Source organism: Piliocolobus tephrosceles, chromosome 9 (genome assembly GCF_002776525.5).
Source record: "Piliocolobus tephrosceles isolate RC106 chromosome 9, ASM277652v3, whole genome shotgun sequence".
NCBI classification, from domain to species: Eukaryota; Metazoa; Chordata; class Mammalia; order Primates; family Cercopithecidae; genus Piliocolobus; species Piliocolobus tephrosceles.
In genome coordinates, this window is record NC_045442.1 from 19,347,758 (window position 1) to 19,367,722 (window position 19,965).

Sequence of the window (19,965 nt, forward strand, 5' to 3'; positions counted from 1 at the left end):
GAAAAAAAAAAAAAAAAAAAAAAAAGAGGTAACATAAGCTGGCTATCACATTTGAAGACAAAGACATCCACATGCAAAACCTCAAACTGTAGCAATAGCTTTTTATTATAAGTTACTTTCTGAGGCTCACAATGCAGTAGGGAGAGAAATACTGGGAAATGGGCAACTGGATTTTGGCTGTGTGACCACAGACATGTTACTTTCCTCCTCTGATCTTCACTTTTCTCTTTGTATAGTAATTCTATCTGCAGTTTTCAACTGTATTTCTTAAAGCTCTGATGGGGAGAGAAGAGGACTGAAGGAACAAGGCTCCAGGCCTCCTGCAGTGCCCCAGCCCCGCCCCTCCACCCCAGGTGTGCTGCTTCTATCTGGTCTGCACAACAAGTGTCCACATGAGGCTCTGCAGGTCAAGACATGCAAGCCACTGGACTCAATGACTCCTCAGGTCTGCTGGAGAACTGACGTTCTGTGATAACACAGCAGCCACCATTCCTGGGCTGGCTTCCACCCGCGGGTGTTCCATTAACCACAGCTACCTGAAGAGATGGTTCCCTCCATGTTCCAGATAGGGAAATGGGTTCTGAGGGCTGACTTAGGTCCCCTGAGGTCACATAGTTACTGGAACACAGCAGAGCTGGGGTCCAAATCCTGATCATGACCCCAAATCCCCCTACTCTGCCCTCTGAGCCTCGTCCTCTCCTCTCCTGAGTCTCTGGGGCCATGTGTCCTGCTGCCACAGGAGCAGTTCCTCATCTGGGGGCAGAAAACCCACTCTGGGTTGGCAGCAATTCCTGGGATGGCCTCACCTGAGGAGACTCTTGGGCCTTGGCAAAAACATTCCCTAAAGTTCTCCAAATAAGGCTTCTTCCAACAAGATCCTGCCCTGGGCTGCCCACACCAGGGGCAAGCCAATCAGGTGCTCCTCTAGGGCAGGGTCTTCCCTGGGGTAAAATGGAGTAAAAGCCAAGTCAATTAAGAGCTCATGGAGTTGCTGAAATAAAGGTTGCCAAGGCTGGGCGTGGTAGCTCATGCCTGTAATCCCAACACTATGAAAGGCCGAGGCAGGAGGATGGCTTGAGCTCAGGAGTTTAAGACAAGCCTGGGCAACATAGTGAGACCCCATCTATATTTAAAAAACAAAAACAAAAACAAAAAAACCTTAAAAATTAGCCGGCCACGGTGGTGCGTGTTTGTAGTCCCAACTACTAAGGAGGCCGACGTGTGAGGATCACTTGAGCCTGGAAGTTTGAGGCTGCACTGAGCCATGATCCTGCCACTGTACTCCATCCTGGTGACAGAGCAAGACCTTGTCTCAAAAAAATGATAATAAAAACAAAGTATGCCAAACTGCCAGCTCATTCAAGAGAAATCGTCTTCTCTTCCATGTCTATCCTAGCGACCTCATAATAAAGTCACAAGTCCTAGCCCAGAAAGCTCCCTGGGCCCCTCCCGCTCCCTGACTCGGGCCTCCCTGGGAATCGGCATTTATGGTGCAGCCACTACCCACAGGGCTTTGCAGGGACCTGCACACAGTTTGCTCCCCACCTCCCTCAGGTCTGGATACAAATGCCACATGCTCTGCCAGGCCCTCCCTGGCCACTCCATTTCAAACTGTGACCTTGCCCCAGTGCTCCTGCCTACCCCACCGCATCTCCTCCACAACACCTGCTACCACTGAACAGTTTATTTTGTGTATTCATTTTGGAATGGCTGCCTCCCATCACTGGAGCATCACTTGTGAGGGTAGATGTGTTTCTGAGATGCTGGTGCTGATTCCCCTGGACTTGGGTGAGTGCCGGGGAGCACAGGATGCCCTCCGTGGGTATTTCTTGAGTGAGGAAATAGATAAAGAGCTCCCAAATGCTTCATTCTAGGAGCCTGCAATATTAACGCATCTACCTATTCAATCACCGCATGCTCTCAACAACCCTGTAGGGCAGTTATGATTATTCTCACACCCTTTTTCAAACGTACAAACATGCAGTGGTAAGTTCACAGCTCCCTAGTGGTGCGGCTAGGATTAAAAATTCAGTAGCCTGACAGCAGAGTCTGAATGCAAGGCCCAGGAAGTCTACACTGCGGCCACCAGCCTCTCCCACCTGCTCCCGGCTCTGGGCACCTTGCCCCCTGCCACAGTTCCAAATCTTGCAAAACTGCTCGAGCGGCCCCTTCTCAGTGACATCCCAGAGGGGACAGACTCCACCCCAGCACCTAGGATGCCTCAGGGTGGCCTCTGGTCTCCTTTTCCAATGCCCTGCTCTAGACCACGATTCCTTGGGGGCAGCAACTGTGCTGTCTCCTTATCGCATATTGCCTGGCTGAGCAGGCACTTAGAACGTGGCCACCAAGGAACAAATCAACTCCTCCTTTCACTTGAGAGCTTGGGTTCTGAGGAGAGCCTCTGGTGGCCCTGACGTGGCATGAGGCCCCATCTCCTCTGACCCTCTTGCAGGGGACTGACCTTTCCCAGAGAAACAGTCTTTGGATTTTCCATCAGCCCAGCACGGCCCTGAGGCTTCTCAGCCAATCAATTTCACTGCTGTGTGCTGTGCTATGAGCTCATCGCTGGAGGAAGACCAATGGGCAAAGATGTAGCTGATTCAAACACTGCCCTGGCCCCCCAGAGAGGGAGAGTAGCAGGGTCACTGGACTCCGGACAGAGGTGCTGAATGGCAGATAGTCTAAAGAAAGTGCCCGGGAACAGTGTGGGCAGTGTTTGGGAGGGATGCGCTGGCCGCCGGGCAGCAGGTGCTCTTGGGTGCCTGGGCTCCAATCCCAAAGAACCCAGCATCCCACAGCCTCCCTGATTGGAATTCATCTTGATCCTTTTGCCTCACTCAGCCCCCATAATGTGGAAACTGGTGCTCAGAGGAACCAAATTACCAAATCAATATCACAAGTGCAGACCACTGCCCTGCAGGGTCAGCACTTGGCTCACTCACCAGCCTTCCAGAATGCCTGTGACCCTGCCACCGGCGCTCGCCCTGGTTGCCTGGGCTGTGTGTTAAGGGATGCTGATACCGAGTAGCTGTACCTCTCCCTGTTCTCCCACGGCCATGTCCTTGGCTCCCTCCCAGGTCTGCTTCAATCCCCATCACAGTCTCCATGGCGGGGCCCCAAAGTGCTATCCTCCCCGCAGCTCAGGGGTGGGGGCCTTCATCTCCACCCAGGCCGAGCCCAGACCTTGCAGACCAACCTGTAGAAGGGACAGTGTGCAGCCAGCACCGCAGGGGTCCGCCGCGATCCTCTCCAGCACGGGGCATTGCCGGCGAACTCCCGGACCATCTCCAGCGTCCTGCGCTCACAGGGGTGCGCTTCCACCCTGCAGTCTGTCCACAACACACACCCGCACCCACGGAGGAGACGGGGTTCCACCTCCTCCTGCCACACACACTCCCCCAGCAGCTGCTCCCGCTCCTGGGAGTTTCCACCACACCCCCAGGCTGGCCACCTTCTGCTCTCTCAGGTCAGGGCACATCTCCAGGTGAGCGGCCCTGCTCTGCCTGTTCAGCGGGGCATCCAGTCTCTAAGCATCTCCTCTGCTGGGCCCCACCCGACACAGCTTTTACATAATGTGCACCCATGTACATTCCACATAATGGCATCACTCTGGCTCCTGGGTGGACCCTGACAAGGACAACTAGAATGCAGGGATCTTGCACCAAGCAGAAAGCCTCCTTGTGCTCCTCTGTGTGGACCAAGGCAGGGGGAGGAGACTTGGCTCTGTCTCTTGAGCAGGGGACAGGGAACCTACTACGGCTGAGTCTCAAGCCCTGGGCCGCTCTACCTCCATGAAGACAAGCTCGGGGCTCCCAGCTGGGAAACCCACAGGGCAGGGCACAGGGAGACAGCAGAGTGCCCAGGGTGGAGGCTGCCGGACTCTCTTTCTCTTGCCTGCCCTCCCTCCCTGGGAGGCTCCTGGGTCCTGACCTCTTGCCTCAGGGGGCCCTCCCCGACCCCACATGGCACTTCCACTACCTCCAGGCTGGAAGGTCTTACCTGGCGTGGTGCTGGCGCAGATGGCAGAGTTGCTGAGGGTGCTGAAGAGGCCGTTGGTGGCGTCCTCCACCTGCTCAGCCAACAGCATATGCTGCTCTCTCGGCTCGCTGGCCAGGGCATGCAGCTCCTCCCACCTGTGCCAAGGGGTTGTGACAGTTTGTGGCCCTGTACCCACCCTTCTCCTGCCCACTCATCTCCTAGGCCATGGGTTCCTTGTGGATGGCAGCACAGATGTAGTGTCTGGTTGTGTCAGACCCATAGCTGGTGAGGAAAACAGTTAACCAGAATGGAAATGAAAGAAAGTGGTTCTAGGTGACAGCAAGTAAAGAACAAGCAAGCATAGCTGGTAACAGAATGGATCTGTAGCCTCCTGTCTTCTAGGAAAGCCCATTTGCCCAGCAGCTAGACAAATGGGGTAAAGGGGAGTGGCCAGCCAGACTCCCCCTCCCCTGGCCCCAAGAGTGGGCTCTGCCTCAGGTTGATTAGAGTATTTTCTTGGATTGTTAAACTGTGGAAAGGGGTCTTTTCTCTCCAGGGAGGAGCTCTGAAGACGTGAGCTGGGCGCCATCCGCACCTCCAGTTCCAGCTTCCTGAGAAAGTCAGCGTAAGAGATGAGGCAACAGGCAGAGAACAGCAGAGATGTGTGGAAGAATCTGGATCACACTGAAGTCCCTGGCTCCTGCCCACCCCGAGGGACCCCCATCCCACCCAGTGAATGAGATGACTCCATGAATTTCCATTTTTGCCCAAATACATTTCAGCAGAATTTCTGGCACTTGCAACCAAGTGTTCAAACAAAACCAAAGTCAATGCAAATGCTTAGGCTCCCAAAGATTGAAGCTTCCTGTGCACTGGAGCCCAAATGGCAAAGTGAGGAAAAGACAGATCCAGGGAAGGACCCAGACAGCTCTTCCCATCCCCTCCCTTCCCATGGCCATGACACGATCCCCAGGCTGACCACCTGAGGGCTTGTTCCAGGGTGACCGAACTCTTACCTGGGAAACCTGACCCCCACAGCAAACACAGTGACACCCTTTTCCTTCAGCTGCTTGGCTGGCAGTGCCACATGTCCCTGGGACTTCCCATCAGTGACGATGACAAGGATCTGGGGCACAGAGGCATTTCTGCCTCCAGGAAACCCTCTGTTCAGAAGGTATTTCAGAGCAAGTCCCGTCTCCGTGCGCCCTCCTCTGTGTACACCCAGAAGGAAAAAAGAAAGAAGCAAAGTGAGTGATGCAAAGAGGTGAAGTTGAGATGAGAGCCTGAAATTGATGGGCTCTTCTGTTATTAGCAAAAGGTCACCTTCTCCTAGCAGAGGCTCAAAGTGATAGTTCTACCATCTAAACCACAACAACAATGGACAGAAATTACTTTTTCCATGCACTTGAGATTCACCCTGCAAGTCTCTGTTGTATTCTGTAATAATGTCATTCTTCGTGTGTTGGGTGTGTTTATTTTCTCCTCCCTGAGTGATGACTCTGGGCCAACAGCTCTTGTCATTTATCTGACACCTGCCTCCCATCTCCTCATCCCTGCATCATCATCTCCTTGTTACGGCTCAACATCTTGGGTTGGGAAAGCAGATAACTAAGCTTGGGAAAACTGTGTGAGGAAGGATCCATAAGAGTGAAGGACAGAGCTTCAAGGCAAAGGTGTGATGAGAGTCTTTTCTGCGATCCAGGCCTTTGTGGGCCATGTCCAGATTCAGGGTTGGGAGCTGGAAGGCTGAGCTGTCTGACCACCTCCAGATCAGGGCAGGTTACAGGGGTCCCATCTCATTGGGATGCCAGTGGTGCTCTATTTGCCATGGCTTGAGATGCTCTCATCCTCACAGCTCAGTTATAGGAACTGTTGACCAGTCCTGAAATCCCAGAGCAGTATCTCTGCTAAATCTCAAATTAGGAGACTCCTGTAAGTGTCCTGTCAGAGAGAGGACTGCCAGCTTGAGTGTCAGCTGGACAGAAAGTAATGACTCACTACAATGGATTTTAGGTTACTGAATTGTGAGTCAGTCCCTGTTGCAGCCAAACTATTCAGTGGTTTGTAGCCCATCCAAACATGATCAACAACGTGAGGCTGATGGAATTACTGTGGTTATCAACTGTACACACAGAAAAAACCCTGTGGGAGCATTATTCTGAAATAGTGACTAACCACAGACTCTAGATGGGGGACACATTTACACTCAGATTGTACCAACCATAAATTAAGGCAATGCCTACCTTTAATTCAACCCTAACTATGGTCATTCTTCTAATGTGAAAACATCCAACTGACAAGAGGCATGGGCATTGCCTGCTCTGTGTGTGTGTGTGTGTGTGTGTGTGATTTTATTTTTCATGCAAGTCTGACATGAGTCCTCCTGCCCAGGCATCTCTCCTGGTTGGCTCCCCTCCAAGCAGCTACTCAGGAATCCAGGCTCCTTTCATGTTGTGGTTCCACCTTCCCCTCAGTCCTCAAAATGCTCTCCATTCAGCAGGAAGACAGGCAAAGAGTGTGAAAATTGTGCTTGGGAAGGATTTATAGACCAGGCCTAGAATATTCTTCACTTTTATTGCTTTCTAACATAAGCAAGCTCTTAAAGGGCAGTTTTCTTTGCGGTGCTCCATAAAGTTAAAAAAATGTCAACAAGGGCTGACAACTCCTAGAATTAACAGTCTTGCCTACAATATATATATTGACATTTGCATCGGTTAAAAATTCACTTACTTGTTTTCAACCCATGAGTATTAACTGTGGATCCACTAGAGGGAAGACAGTGAAATGGAGACCAGGAAGTATAACCACGATCCCGCCCCTTAAAGAACTCCCGGTCTAGTTGAAGATACAGGATCTACAAGACAGCAAGTAAACAGGAATGCAAGGATGCAAATAATAGGAATTCGGAGGAGCAGATTCATTGTGGGGTGCAGCTGTCGGGGAACAGACTTCAGAGGGGAAAGAGCTTTTAAATGGGGTCTTGGTGAATCTGCTGATGAGGAAAGGAAGAGGCCATCCTGATTACAGGAAGGGGTTAAAGCAAAGACCCAGGTGAGCAATGCAACCTGTGTTCTGGAGCTAGTGAGCAGAGCTTGGCTTGGGCAATGGGCTTATGAAAGAAAAACCGAGCATACCAACACAGGTGAATCTTCGAAGAGGAAGACTGCACCCACGCCACTGACTCCCAAGCGCCCCTAACTCCTCTCACACCCTGCTGGATCACACATTAGATACTGAAGACCACCAACCCAATTCTGATTCCCACTAATCCAGTTTCCTTCACCAAAGAGCTCTTATATTTAAAAAGAGTGTTCTTCCAGGGCTCCTGAGAACAGAATGGCTTCCATTTCTAAAGGATAATATTAGTGCTGACATTTTACTTTATGTCAGACACTTCACACACACACCTGTTACTGAATGTAATCCTTACATCCATGGTAAAAAGTACTAAACACGTAACAAACGAGGAAACTCCATTCAGAGAACAGTGATAACTGCTAATATTTCCCGGGCATTTAGCATGTGCCAGACACCGTGCTCAACCCATGTTTATCTATATATGCTTAGCATATTATCATATAATTCTCGCCACAGCTCTCTAGAATAGGGGAGTCCAGAGAAGGGTCTAAACTCAGGTTATGCTACTCATGAGTGAAGGTGAAGGCAGGACTTGAACCCAGGGCCCTCTGCTTCCAAAGCCCAAGTTCTTAAACAGATAGCTACATACTCATGAAGGCACGTGACTCTCATCTGGCTAGTGGAGGTCGGAACTGGAGTTTAAGCCCAGTCTGGTTGATTTTGAAGTTGATGCTCTTTCCTCGCCAGGAGTCAGCTCAATCTGGCCTGCTGTCCATTTTTATAAAGTTTTATTGGAAAACAGCCATACCCACTGATTTATGTACTGTCTACACAAAGAGCATTGGCCTGAAAATACTTAAAATTATTTACTATACAAGGCTTTTACTGAAAAAGTTTGCCATCCCCTGTTCTAAACTGTCCTGCCTAAATGCTCACAAAACTTTCTTCTCATCCAAAGCCAAGGTGCTTCGGTGGCTTTGAAGCAACCTGCGCCTCTACCCACTGGCCAGTGAGCCCTATGACCTCCTGGCTATGTTCTTGGATTCTGAGGTTCTCAACCAGTCCTTGCCTTCTCTCCCCAAACCTCCCCTCCCGTGTGGTCCATCTGATCATTACCACTCCTACAGGCTCACAGCTTTAGGAATGAAAAGAAAAAGTAATTGTTCCCCACACTCTGTTCTGTTTCTCACAGGGGTCTGCCCTTGGGCCCCTTCAGAGTTAAACTGGTTTTCCTTTCCATCTACCACCTTCAGGGGAAGGCTTGGGTTCCATCCAGATTTTGTTTTCTTGTTTTTTGAGACGGAGTCTCACTCTGTCACCCAGGCTGGAGTGCCGTGGTGTACTCTCAGCTCACTGCAACCTCCACCTCCCGGGTTTAAGCGATTCTCCTGCCTCAGCCTCCCGAGTAGCTGCGACTACAGGCACTCACCACCATGCCCTGCTAATGTTTGTATTTTTAGTAGAGACAGGGTTTTACCGTGTTGGCCAGGCTGGTCTCGAACTCCTGACCTCAGGTGATCCACCTGCCCTGGCCTCCCAGAGTGCTGGGATTACAGGCGTGAACCACCGCACCTGGCCCATTCAGATTTTCTAGTGGGTCTGGGCTTCCCTCTTCACAACTACCAGCCTGTGGTTACAGAGAAATTAAATTTCAGGGACATGAGAGCCCAGGCTGCCCACTGCACAGGCCTTCGCGTTGCTCAGCACAGTGATACCGACGCTGTCACCCGCTCTACCTCAGCACCCTGTGAAGGCTTTCCCACAAGAACCCTGTCTGCTGGCTTGCGACCAAGGTAAGGCGAGATTCCTCATGGCTGGACCTCTGAGACGTGAGAAGAAATCTCTCCGCCTACTCCAGGGAGCATTTCTGCCTGAGAGTCTGTTCTGAGCTCAGGGTCTACTTACATTTAACCAACGAGGAGACCCCACTCAGCGAATAGTGGTAATAACTGCTAATAGTTCCTGGCCACTTAGCAAGTGCCAGACGCTGTGCTCAACCTATGTTTATCTACATACGCTGAGCATATTCTCATATAATTCTCACCACAGCTCTCTGGAATAGAGAGTCCAGAGAAGGGTGTAAACTAAGGTTATGCCGCTCATGAATGGTGAAGGCAGGACCTGAACCCAGACAGGGGGGCTCTGAGGCCAGAGTCTCACCAGGATTTTTCTAATTTCTCTCAAATTGGACTAACCTAGGTTACAAGTTGAAAGTTCACAGATCAGCTACTGTCTTGGGGGTTATGACTGCCATGCACGAACTTTTGGAGGGGGCGGTGGGAGGGCTAGAATCAAAACATTTTGCTATCAGTGCAGACATGTAATTAAGAACATGAGTTCCAGAGGTGGAGGGGCTCAAGTATTAGTTCTGCAATATCTTAGTAGATAAACTTGGAAAAGTTACTTGACCTGAGTCCCAGTTCCTTCCATGTTAAAATAGAAAGAAATAGTGTTGCTAGAGGATGAAATGCTGGGTCCAGCGCCTCTGAGGACCTAGTGGGTGGCTGTTACCAAAATGAACCCACAGCAGCCTACTGTAAGAAGTTTATCTTTTGAGTCTAGTCTCAAATTCTAGTGTTTATAAAAATCTCTCAGGAGACTTAATGATGTGGATTTTCAGGTCCTATTCCCTGACAGTCCAAATTGGTGGGTCTGCAACCTGGCCTGAGAATCTAGATTTCAAACCAGCACTCCCTCCCTCCCTCCCTCACCTCCCTGCAAGTCATTCTGATGTCAGCAGGCCACGAAACAGACTATGAAAAATAATTCATAAGAGGCCAGGCACTGTGGCTCATGCCTGTCATCTCAGCATTTTGGGAGACCAAGGTGGGCGGATCACCTGAGGTCAGGAGTTAGAGACCATCCTGGCCAACATGGTGAAACCTCATCTCTACTAAAAATACAAAAAAAAAAAAAAAAAAAAAAAAAAAAAAAATTAGCCAGGTATTGTGGCGGGGGCCTGTAATCCAGCTATCGGGAGGCTGAGGCAGGAGAATCGCTTGAACCAGGTAGGCGGAGGTTGCAGTCAGCTGATATCGCCCCCACTGCATTCCAGTCTGGGTGACAGAGAAAGACCCTGTCTTAACAATAATAATAATTCATAAAAACCCAGCTTGTGCGGTGGCTCACTACTGTAATCCCAGCACTTTGGGAGGCCGAAGTGGGTGGATCACCGGAGATCAGGAATTCAAGACCAGCCTGGTCAAGATGGTGAAACCCCATCTCTACTAAAAATACAAAAATTAGCTGGGTGTGGTGGCAGTTGCCTGTAATCCCAGCTACTCAGGAGAGTCTGAGGCAGGAGAATCACTTGCACCGGGGAGGCGGAGGTTGCAGTGAGCCGAAATTGCGTCCCTGCACTCCTGCCAGGGTGAAAGAGCGAAACTCCGTCTCAAAACGAAAAGAAAGAAAAGAAACCCTACTGTGGGTACAGTGATGTTGATTACATCTTTTTTTCTCAACAACAGACAAAAGCTCTGGAATCAACCTAAATGTTACCTTTTAGGAGATTAAATATATTGTGATAGCTGAACTTGGATTATTAAATAATCATTAAAAAGGATCAACGTGAAAAATAATACAGCTTTATGTAATAGCACATACCAAATAATATTAAGGAAAAAAAAGAGGACAAAATGCTTTGTAATTCTAACTAACCTAAAAGCCACATTTCAACGTTAATGTGGTTTGAAAGAGGCCAGGGAAGGCCATCAACAGTTTTGTGCTAAGGTAAAGCAGAGACAAAGCTATGGAGGGAGTCCAGAAAATTCAGTCACAGTAAACACAGGGTTGTGTTACTATGACATTAATGAAATGAGCAAGGCTGGACAGCCAGCAGGCCAGAAGCTCTGTGCATTCAGGAACCAATCAGCAGCCAGGTCTTATCTTGATTTTATGTTATCATGGGATGCAATGTTGGAAGGTTTGACTGCGATGTTTTTTAAACTTCTTGCAAAGTAGCAGTAAGGTGGTTGTCAGAGTGGTTTCTTAACTACCTCAAAACATACTTTTGGGAGATTGCGTAGGTCTGGAAAGACAAGTGTCCTGGGTTTGGGTCGGGCTGTCCTAATCAGTCAAGCATTTAACATTTCACTGTTACTGGAGGGGATGGATACTCCATTCTCCCTGGTGCGATGATCACTCATTGCATGCCTGTTCCAAAACACCTCGTATACCCCGTAAGTATATACACCTACTATGTACCTACAAAAGTTTAAAATTTAAAACAAAACTTCACTGTAGAAAAAGAATAAAGTGCCCCGGGAAGGTCATCACTCTCATTTGGCCCATGTTCCTCCGTTCTGATTCATAACAGCCTGTCTTCATTTTTCGTGTCCTCAGTAACCCCACAACTGGGGCCAAAAATCAGCGCCTCCTTTTCCTTGTTTGTTGTCACTTACAGTTGTCCTAGGAAACATAAGTGCTAACCATACACAGCCCCAGAAGAGCTGACCTTGTTCAGACACATAAGAAGTCTTCATTCTCCACCCTCAATGTCCTCAATCTTAGTGTGTCTCTGCATTTCATATGTTATAAATAATGCTCTCAAGCCCTTAGTTATGACCTCAACACAGCTGAAAAGCAGCTCAACTAATCATCTGGGGGGTATGGGAGAGGGAGCATGATAAGAGGTGGGAAAGGACAGCTGGGTGGGGCCTACTGGATTGGCAGTGTAACCCACTGATCCTGGCCAGGGCACCTGTTTCTTCCTCCTCTGTAAAATAAGGGATGGAAAACATACTAGATGATCTCTAATGCTCCTTGCTCCTTTTGCACCGATTCTTTGAGATTCAATTAGTTTTTCAGACAAGAGTAGAGCTGAATTCTTTGAGTCAAAGTCACTCAAATGGTCTTTGACTTTTAGCCTTAAACTTATACCAACAGTCTTTTTCCTCTGAAAATGCATACTGCATATAATGGGCAAATTTTTGTAACTACTTTATTGATATAACTTATATAACATAAAATTCACACTTTTAAAGTGTATAATTCAGTGATATTTAGTATATTCACAAAGCTGTGCAATCATCACCACTAAGTCCAAAACATATTCTTTACCCCCAAAAGAAGCCCTATACCCATTAGCAGCTGTTCCTCATTCCCGTCAGCCCCTGGCAATGACCAATCCACTTTTTATCTTCATGGATTTGCCTATTCTAGACGCTTCATAAAAAGTAGAATCATGGCCAGGCGTGGTGGCTCACGCCTCTAATCCTAGCACTTTGGGAGGCTGAGGCAGGTGAATCACCTGAGGTCAGGAGTTCGAGACCAGCCTGGCCAACATGGCAAAACCGCGTCTCTACTAAAAATACAAAAATTTGCCAGGCGTGGTGGTGGGTACCTATAGTCCCAGCTACTCAGGAGGCTAAGGTAGGAGAATCGCTCGAACCCTGGAGGCAGAGGTTGCAGTGAGCTGAGATCACGCCACCACACTCCCACCAGGGTGACAGAATGAGATGCCATCTCAAAAAAAAAAAAAAGTGGAATCATATAGTATGTGACCTATTATGCCTGGCTTCTTTTACTTAACCTAATGTTCTTTCACTCTACCTAATGTTAAGATTTCTCCATGCTGTACCATGAATCAGTACTTCATTCATTCTTACAGTTGAGTAGTATTCCATTATTTGGATACGCCACATTTTGTTTGTACACGCATTAGTTGAGGATTTTGTATTGTTTCCGTTTTGGAGCTGCTATAAATAGCACTGGTATGAACGTTAGCATACAACTATTTTTGTGTGCACGTTTTTAATTCTCCTGAAGTAGAATTGCTGAGTCATACGCTAAATCTATGTTTAACATTTTGAGAACTGCCAAACTTTTTTCCAATGTGGCACGCACCACTTACAAACCCAGAAGCAATGGATGAGGGCTCTACTTTATCCACAGCTTTACCAACACTTGTTTTTGTCAGTCTTTGAGCCACCGTAGTGGCTATGACATGGTAGCTCACTGAGGTTCTGATCTGCATTTCCTTAATAGTTAATGATGTTGACAATCTTTTTGTGTACTTATTGGCCATCTGTCTATCTTCTTTGGAAAAATGTCTACTTACAAGGTTTCTTTGTGAGGTGATAAAAATGTTCAAAACTTGAATAAAGTTGCTTAACTCTGTAAATATACTCAAAACCATTGAATTTCACACTAAATGTGTTAACTTTATGACTATAAAATATATCTCCATAAAGCTGTTTTTAAAAAATTAGTGTGTATAACAATCACAGCGGAGGGTGGGGAGAGGCCTTTTAAAAGTGCAGATTCGGCCGGGTGTGGTGGCTCACACCTGTAATCCCAGCACTTTGGGAAGCTGAGGCAGGCAGATCACGAGGTCAGGAGATCAAGACCATCCTGGCTAACACAGTGAAACCCCATCTCTACTAAAAAATACAAAAACTTAGCCGGGCGTGGTGGCAGGTGCCTGTGTCCCAGCTACTTGAGAGGCTGAGGCAGGAGAATGGTGTGAACCCGAGAGGTGGAGCTTGCAGTGAGCCAAGATCACGCCACCGCACTCCAGCCTGGGCAACAGAGCGAGACTCCGTCTCAAAGAAATGCAGATTCCTGGCTGGGCACAGTGGCTCACACCTGTAATCCCAGCACTTTAGGAGGGCAAGGCAGGTGGATTGCTTGAGCTCAGCAGTTCAAGACCAGCCTGGGCAACATGGCGAAACCCCATCTCTACAAAAATAGAAAAATTTAGCCCAGTGTGGTGGCACATGCCTGCAGTCCCAACTACTTGGGAGGTTGAGGTGGGAGGATGGCTTGAGCCTGGGAGGTGGAGGTTGCAGTGAGCCAATACAGCACCACTGCACTCCAGCCTAGGCAACAGAGTGAGACTGTGCTTCAAAAACCAAGCGCAGATTCCTAAATATACCAAGAACAGAGAGTGATTCCACAAACCTGGGAGGAAGCCCTGGCACTGTGTGTCTTTGTCAAAGATACGGAGCAAGGCTGAGACTATTTTCTGCAAGAAGCCAATTCTTGGAGGCCCCAAGGGCACAAGCCTCCAGGGGAAGAAAAGCCCAATGTGCACTAATGTATTTTTTAAACACATATTAATGAGCTCTTTCCTTTTGTACTTTCTTGCATGATGACTTGCCCCTTAATCTGTTCAAGGGCAGAGGAAAGGGCTGGGATAGATAGTCCAAGATAAAAGTCAGTGAGGGTTACTTGGACATTCTTGAGGTCTGCAGGGCTCCCAGAGTCCCTGATGTACCCACTGTGGGGCCTCAGGTTTCCTGAGAGCAGCGACAGAACTACAGAGGCTTGCAACTGGAAAAAGGCCCTCAGAGCTCAGAGCCTTTGCAATGGGAGGAGACAGCCAAAAACGGCTCTGACCATGGACTTCGGGGGACTTCAGTGGACACTAGTTCAAGGGGCAGCAGGAGCCCAGAGTGGATCCAGAGATCAGAATGGCAAGGGGCAAGTCAAAGTCATTATTCTGTGAGGGCTTGTGAAGAACATTATATATGTGTATGTCTATACATGTACGTGTAAATATGTGCATATGTATATATATATCTATGTATCACATGCGTATAGATTATATGTATATATGTGTGAAATATTATACATAAAATATATGTATATAAAAACATATGAGCATATACACATATCATATTCAGATGCACACATCAGCTAACTTATAATGTAAGTAAACATATCACTATATATATATATATTTAGAGGGTGATATTGTTTGGATGTTTGTTGCCTCCAAATCTCACGTTGAACTGTAATGCAGTGTTGGAGGTGGGGCCTGGTAGAAGGTGTCTGGATCATGGGGGCGGATCCCTCATGAATGGTTGAGCACCATCCCCTTGGTGATGAGTGAATTCACATAAGATCGGGTTGTTTTAAAATGTGTGCCACCTCCTCCTCTCTCTTGCTCCTGCTCCCGCCATGTGATGCACCTGCTCCCCCTTTGCCTTCCACCATGACTGGAAGCTTCCTGAGGCACTTACCAGGAGATGTTGGCATTATGCTTCCTGTACAGCCTGCACAACCATGAGCCAATAAAAGTTTTCTTCATAATTTACCCAACCTCAGGTATTTCTTCATAGCAATGCAAGAACAGACTAACACATAAGGTGTGTGTATGTATGAGCACATAACCAGATAGTCATAATTTTTAAAGCACTCTCAATAACAGAGGGGCACTTACTCTTTTTAGACCACAAAAATGAGGCTCAGAGAAGTGTGGTGAACTGTCCAAGCTGCAGTGGTCACAAGAGACAGAAATGGGATTAAGACTCAGTGTTCCTCCTATTCCTCCAGGCTCTTAACCCCATTTGTGACCTTCAATAGCACTTTCTCCCAGGTAATTGACAACTATACATCACAGCAGCAAATTTTTTTACTTGCATTTAAATTCCTACCTGGGACATTATCATGCAATAAGGAGGGGCAGCCTTGAGAATGGAATTCGTGTGACCAACTGTGCCCAGCTGGGCTCCTGAAAGCAGCCCCCAGTCCTCTCTGTGAGCCCAGAGCAGGACCAAACCCTTCAATGGAGCAATTTTAAGAGCAGCTGGCATCACCCTAACCACAGCAGTATCTGATCATACATACTTGAAAACCATCCTCTTGATTTTTGCCTTCACTTCCTGTTGGGTTGAAAATGAATCCAAGGGGAATTCCAGATGAGGAGTGGAACTGAACTGGAACGCTCCCACTCTGACCTGCAGTAGGAGACAGTGGGCTCAGGGCCCCGGGACTGGGGTCAAGTCAAAAACATTCCTAAGAGGAAAGAAGGGGCAAGAAAGGTTAACGACCCTGCCTCCCACCCACTCAACAAACACCAGTGCCAGAGCTTTCTCCTGTCTCCCTAGGAGGAGGTTCCAAAGACCCATTTGGAGAACCTGGAAAAAAAAACCAGCCAAATCTGTTTGTGTTCTGCACTGACGACCCCAATTCAATCTTCTTGACTGACCTTCTGCTAGGCAGCTGAACGTTCTGGCAGCGTTCTCAGCTGAGCTTGTGCATCTTTAGGGCAGAGTCTCCACTCACTTTTACCAACTGCCTCCCAGCTGCCAGTGCTGTCTTGAGCAGTTTCATGCACTATCTCATTTAATCCACAGAGTCACTATTAACACCCACATTATGGGAGGAGAAATCCCAACGTGGAGAATATATACGTCTGGCCCAAGGCAAATGCTTACTTGCCCAAGACTAGTAAGAAAGGCAGCCAGGCCATTGGACTTTGTGCCTATGGTCTTCCCTAAGGCCCAGTTATAACTCCTGCCTTCTCAGCAGCCAGCACAGGCCAGCAGCAAAACACTTACTGACCCAACTGGGGCTGTTGCAGAAGCTAACCATAGCCACCATCATTGATAACTCATGACTAAGCACAGCCACCCCACAACCCAGTCCTTCACTGGGTGGTCAGCCCCGCCAGACCTGCTCCTGCCAAGCTAGACAAAGTCCAGGTCTCTAGACCATAGTCAGACTTGGAGGACAATCAGCATCCACAACTGAGACGACCAGCACTGGGGCTGAAGTTCTTCTGTAATGAAGGAGAACACTGGTGAATCCACATAGATTTTGTGTCCTCATTGAGGAGGCCATAGGAGATCCAATGCCTTGTAAAACTGGAGAAAGGAAAACTGAGTAAAGTCGCTCTCTGGATCCTTAAAGCACTAGCACGTCTTGAGCAGAGAAGGCTACAAACATTCAGGTTTCCTCCCGAGGGCCCAAGGTCTGCACCTAATCATTGGTTCTCCAAAACCCCTGCAGAAACAACATTCTGTGTTACTATTCTCAAAACTAACCCTAGTTCTGGCCAAGAGTGCAAATGCACCAAGTGAGTCATGTTTAAGCAATGATGCTGCCCTCTGCTCCTCACTTGAATTCCCTCACTGCCGTTCCCTTGACAGGCCTGGGACTTGGGAGATGATGGAAACGCCCTGCCACACCAGGCCAGCAGCATCTGCTCTGGATCAGCTGGGTGGGGTTCCCTTTTGCAGGCAGGGTGCTCTGGGCAGGAGCTCTTCGGCACCTTAAGCAGAATGAGATCTCAGTCTTCAGTGGGCACATGGGGGAGACGGACACAGGAAGACAGACCAGCAGGTGACCTCGGGAAGAAGCTTCTGGGAAGGAGCGCTTCCTAGGTTTTCCTTGAAGTTAGTGTGTGATTAAAAAGGGGCATCTCAAACCAGGGGGAAAAGATGATCTAGTCAGTCAACGATATTGGGACAACTGGAGAGCAATCTACAAAAACTGAAAGATAAACTGCAAATGAATTCAAGATTTTGGGGTGAAAAATCTAAATATGAAAGTTCTAGAAAACCTCAGGAGAATTTCTAAAATTTCAATGTGTAAAAAGACTTTACTTTCTATTACTTAAAAGCCAGAAGCCATAAAGGAAAGACTGATAAATGTGACTGCATGAAAGAAAAAACAACTTCTGCGGGACGAAACATACCTTAACGGAATAAAAAAATAAAGACAAAATGGAAAAATTATGTGCAATTCATGTTAAAGGGTTAGCTTCCTCAATATATAAAAAAATGAGAATCAACCTACAAAAGACCAACAATCCAACAGAAAATGGGCAAAGGATTTGAACAGAGATCACAGAACAGGAAATACAAATAACTCTTTAATGGAAAGATATCTGGCCTCACCATAATGAAACAGCATTTTTCCCCATCCATTTAGCAAAAAACCATATACAATGTTTCCAGGGCGAAACGAGCATTCTCAAACATTGCTTGTAGAAATGTAAATTGGTACAGCATCCATGGAGGGCAATTTTTAAATATTTATTGAAAATTTAAAAAAAGAAAATTTAAAAAAATGCATAGGGCTACTGGAAATGTATCCTACTTGTACGTGTGAAATGATGTTATTTACAAGATCACAGTATATTTGTAACAGCAAATATCCATCAATGGGGTTAATTAGACCTTGATAAATCCTTATGATGAAACATTTTAATGACCTGTAAAAAAATTATACCTGTATACAGATATGAAAAGATTTCCAAGAAAATGTGAGGAGAAAAAAGGCATGAGAGAACAACGAGTGGTAGGCTATCCTTTGTGTAATAAGGGAGAAAGAAGAATATTTATTCATATTGCCTGTATTTGCACAAAGTGATTCTGGAAGAGACTCAAGAACACAAGTTGAGGGACAGGCCAAATGGAAAATGTGTGGGTGAAAGGGAGACTTTTCACTGTACATCTTTTTATTGAACCCATGTGAATGAATTACTTAGTTGAAAAAATAACCTCCCCTGAGACCAACAGCTGGGTGTGTTTACTTGAGTTAAACAGGAAGAAATATAACTTCAAAACAAGAAGGAAGCAGCTTAAGTCAGTAGTTAAAGCATTTTGTTTAATTGGTGGTTTGGGAACAAAATAGTTGCCTTTTATCTTCAGTTTACGGTACGCTCAGAAACAGGCCCGCCCAGCTATCTCACCAGCCATAATCACTCTGCCCCAGTCACTACATTAGAGCCAGGAAGTGAACCTCTCAGCTTTTAAGTGTTAAGAGGAAGACTTCAAACACCTTAAATCCACCTTAACAACAGAGCATCCATAAAAGTCTTAATTTACAGCTACTTGACATTTCTTCTTGAAAACTAAAGTTAAAACAAGTAAAACATGGCACAAATGAAATCCCTTGTACACGGAGATAACAAAAAGAGAATACAAAAAAAAAAAAAAAAAAAAAAAAAGCAGCAGCAAAAACATAAAGCCTGAAGCCACAAGTCAGACTAAACCATCTTAAATCACCCTCATTCAAAAACCCTTCTGCAGCATGCCAAGGGGTCCACTGACCTTGGGGGTCAACACACTAATTCACTCACCCAAGTGAACACTCAATTCCTCTGCTTCTCAAGTCTTGCTGCGAGAAAGCTTTTCTCAGGTTAAGCCTGAATCTAACTCCCTGAACACCCAGATTCTACCCTTAAAAAACAGAGCCATTGTCTGCTCTCTTTCACATGAAAATGATCCTCAGGTTCCCACATTCATAGAGGTTTCCAGGCCTCTGGCTGTCCTGGCTCCCTCATGGGCACTGACTGGCCATGTCTAACCAAGAAATCAGCCCCCAGAACTCAATGACACTTTCTAGATGTGGTCCAGCAACGCCCAGGTTAAATTCCCTGAACTCTGGGATCTGCTCCCAATAGCATCAGCCAGGAAATTTCTTGTCATGGTTTTCTTACACCACTCCCCCCCCCCACACACACACAGACTGCCACACTGCTGGCCATTTGCTGTGTGATAGCAAGGTGTGAATTTTGAGGGCTAAGACAAATGGACTAATGGAGCAAGTCCTGGGCTGAGAGTCAAGAGTCCCAGTTCTTCCACACTTAGCTCTCTCCTGAGGTTGCTGTGTAACCCTCGACAGTCACTTAGCCTCTCTGAGCCTGTTCCCTCATCTGTGAAACACACACTAATAATCCATAGGACCCTACATTCCCAACTAGCCAAACCCAGGGTCTCCAGGCTACTCATTTCAGGACACACTACATCAATGCCAAGGTCAACTGTGTTTAAACCTTCATGCTACTTCTCTCTCTGTTATTCCTCCATGAGTAACTAGTGATACTTTATAAGGAACTCTTTCAAAACAGGGTCCTGTGCAGAGGGTGGTGGGGAAATGGCACTTTTTGGCCCGGCCCTTTCAGGGTCTATGCTGGTTTAACATCATGGTTAGAAAACTTCTGGGCTGCTTGTGCCCAGATTGAATGATGCTGCTATGGAGTCCTCAGGCACAAGATGGTCTAAGGTCCAGGGAGTGCGCTCCAGCTAATATAACGACACACCATTCTGCAGAAAATCTGGCCCTCATTAAAAGCCATGTATTCTCCTAAATCCTAGAGGTTTTACTAGGATTAAGCTAGGAATGTTATCTTGGAAAACCACTTCCTTCCTCAACCTGTATGCAACTGGTCTCTCA

General features: G+C 47.1%; 1 protein-coding gene across 2 annotated transcripts in view; it reads right to left on the reverse strand.

Moving 5' to 3' along the window:
• The window catches only part of VWA2 (von Willebrand factor A domain containing 2), a 51,559-nt gene that overhangs the window by 12,411 nt on the left and 19,183 nt on the right, over positions 1 to 19,965 (reverse strand). For both annotated transcript variants that reach the window (XM_023206650.2, XM_023206649.3), the window contains exons 5-8: positions 15,628 to 15,737; positions 4,995 to 5,189; positions 4,000 to 4,133; positions 3,197 to 3,329 (exon numbers count right to left, since the gene is read on the reverse strand). In XM_023206650.2, the coding sequence (XP_023062418.1) occupies positions 3,197 to 3,329; positions 4,000 to 4,133; positions 4,995 to 5,189; positions 15,628 to 15,737 (572 nt within the window). The remainder of the gene's footprint in view (positions 1 to 3,196; positions 3,330 to 3,999; positions 4,134 to 4,994; positions 5,190 to 15,627; positions 15,738 to 19,965) is intronic.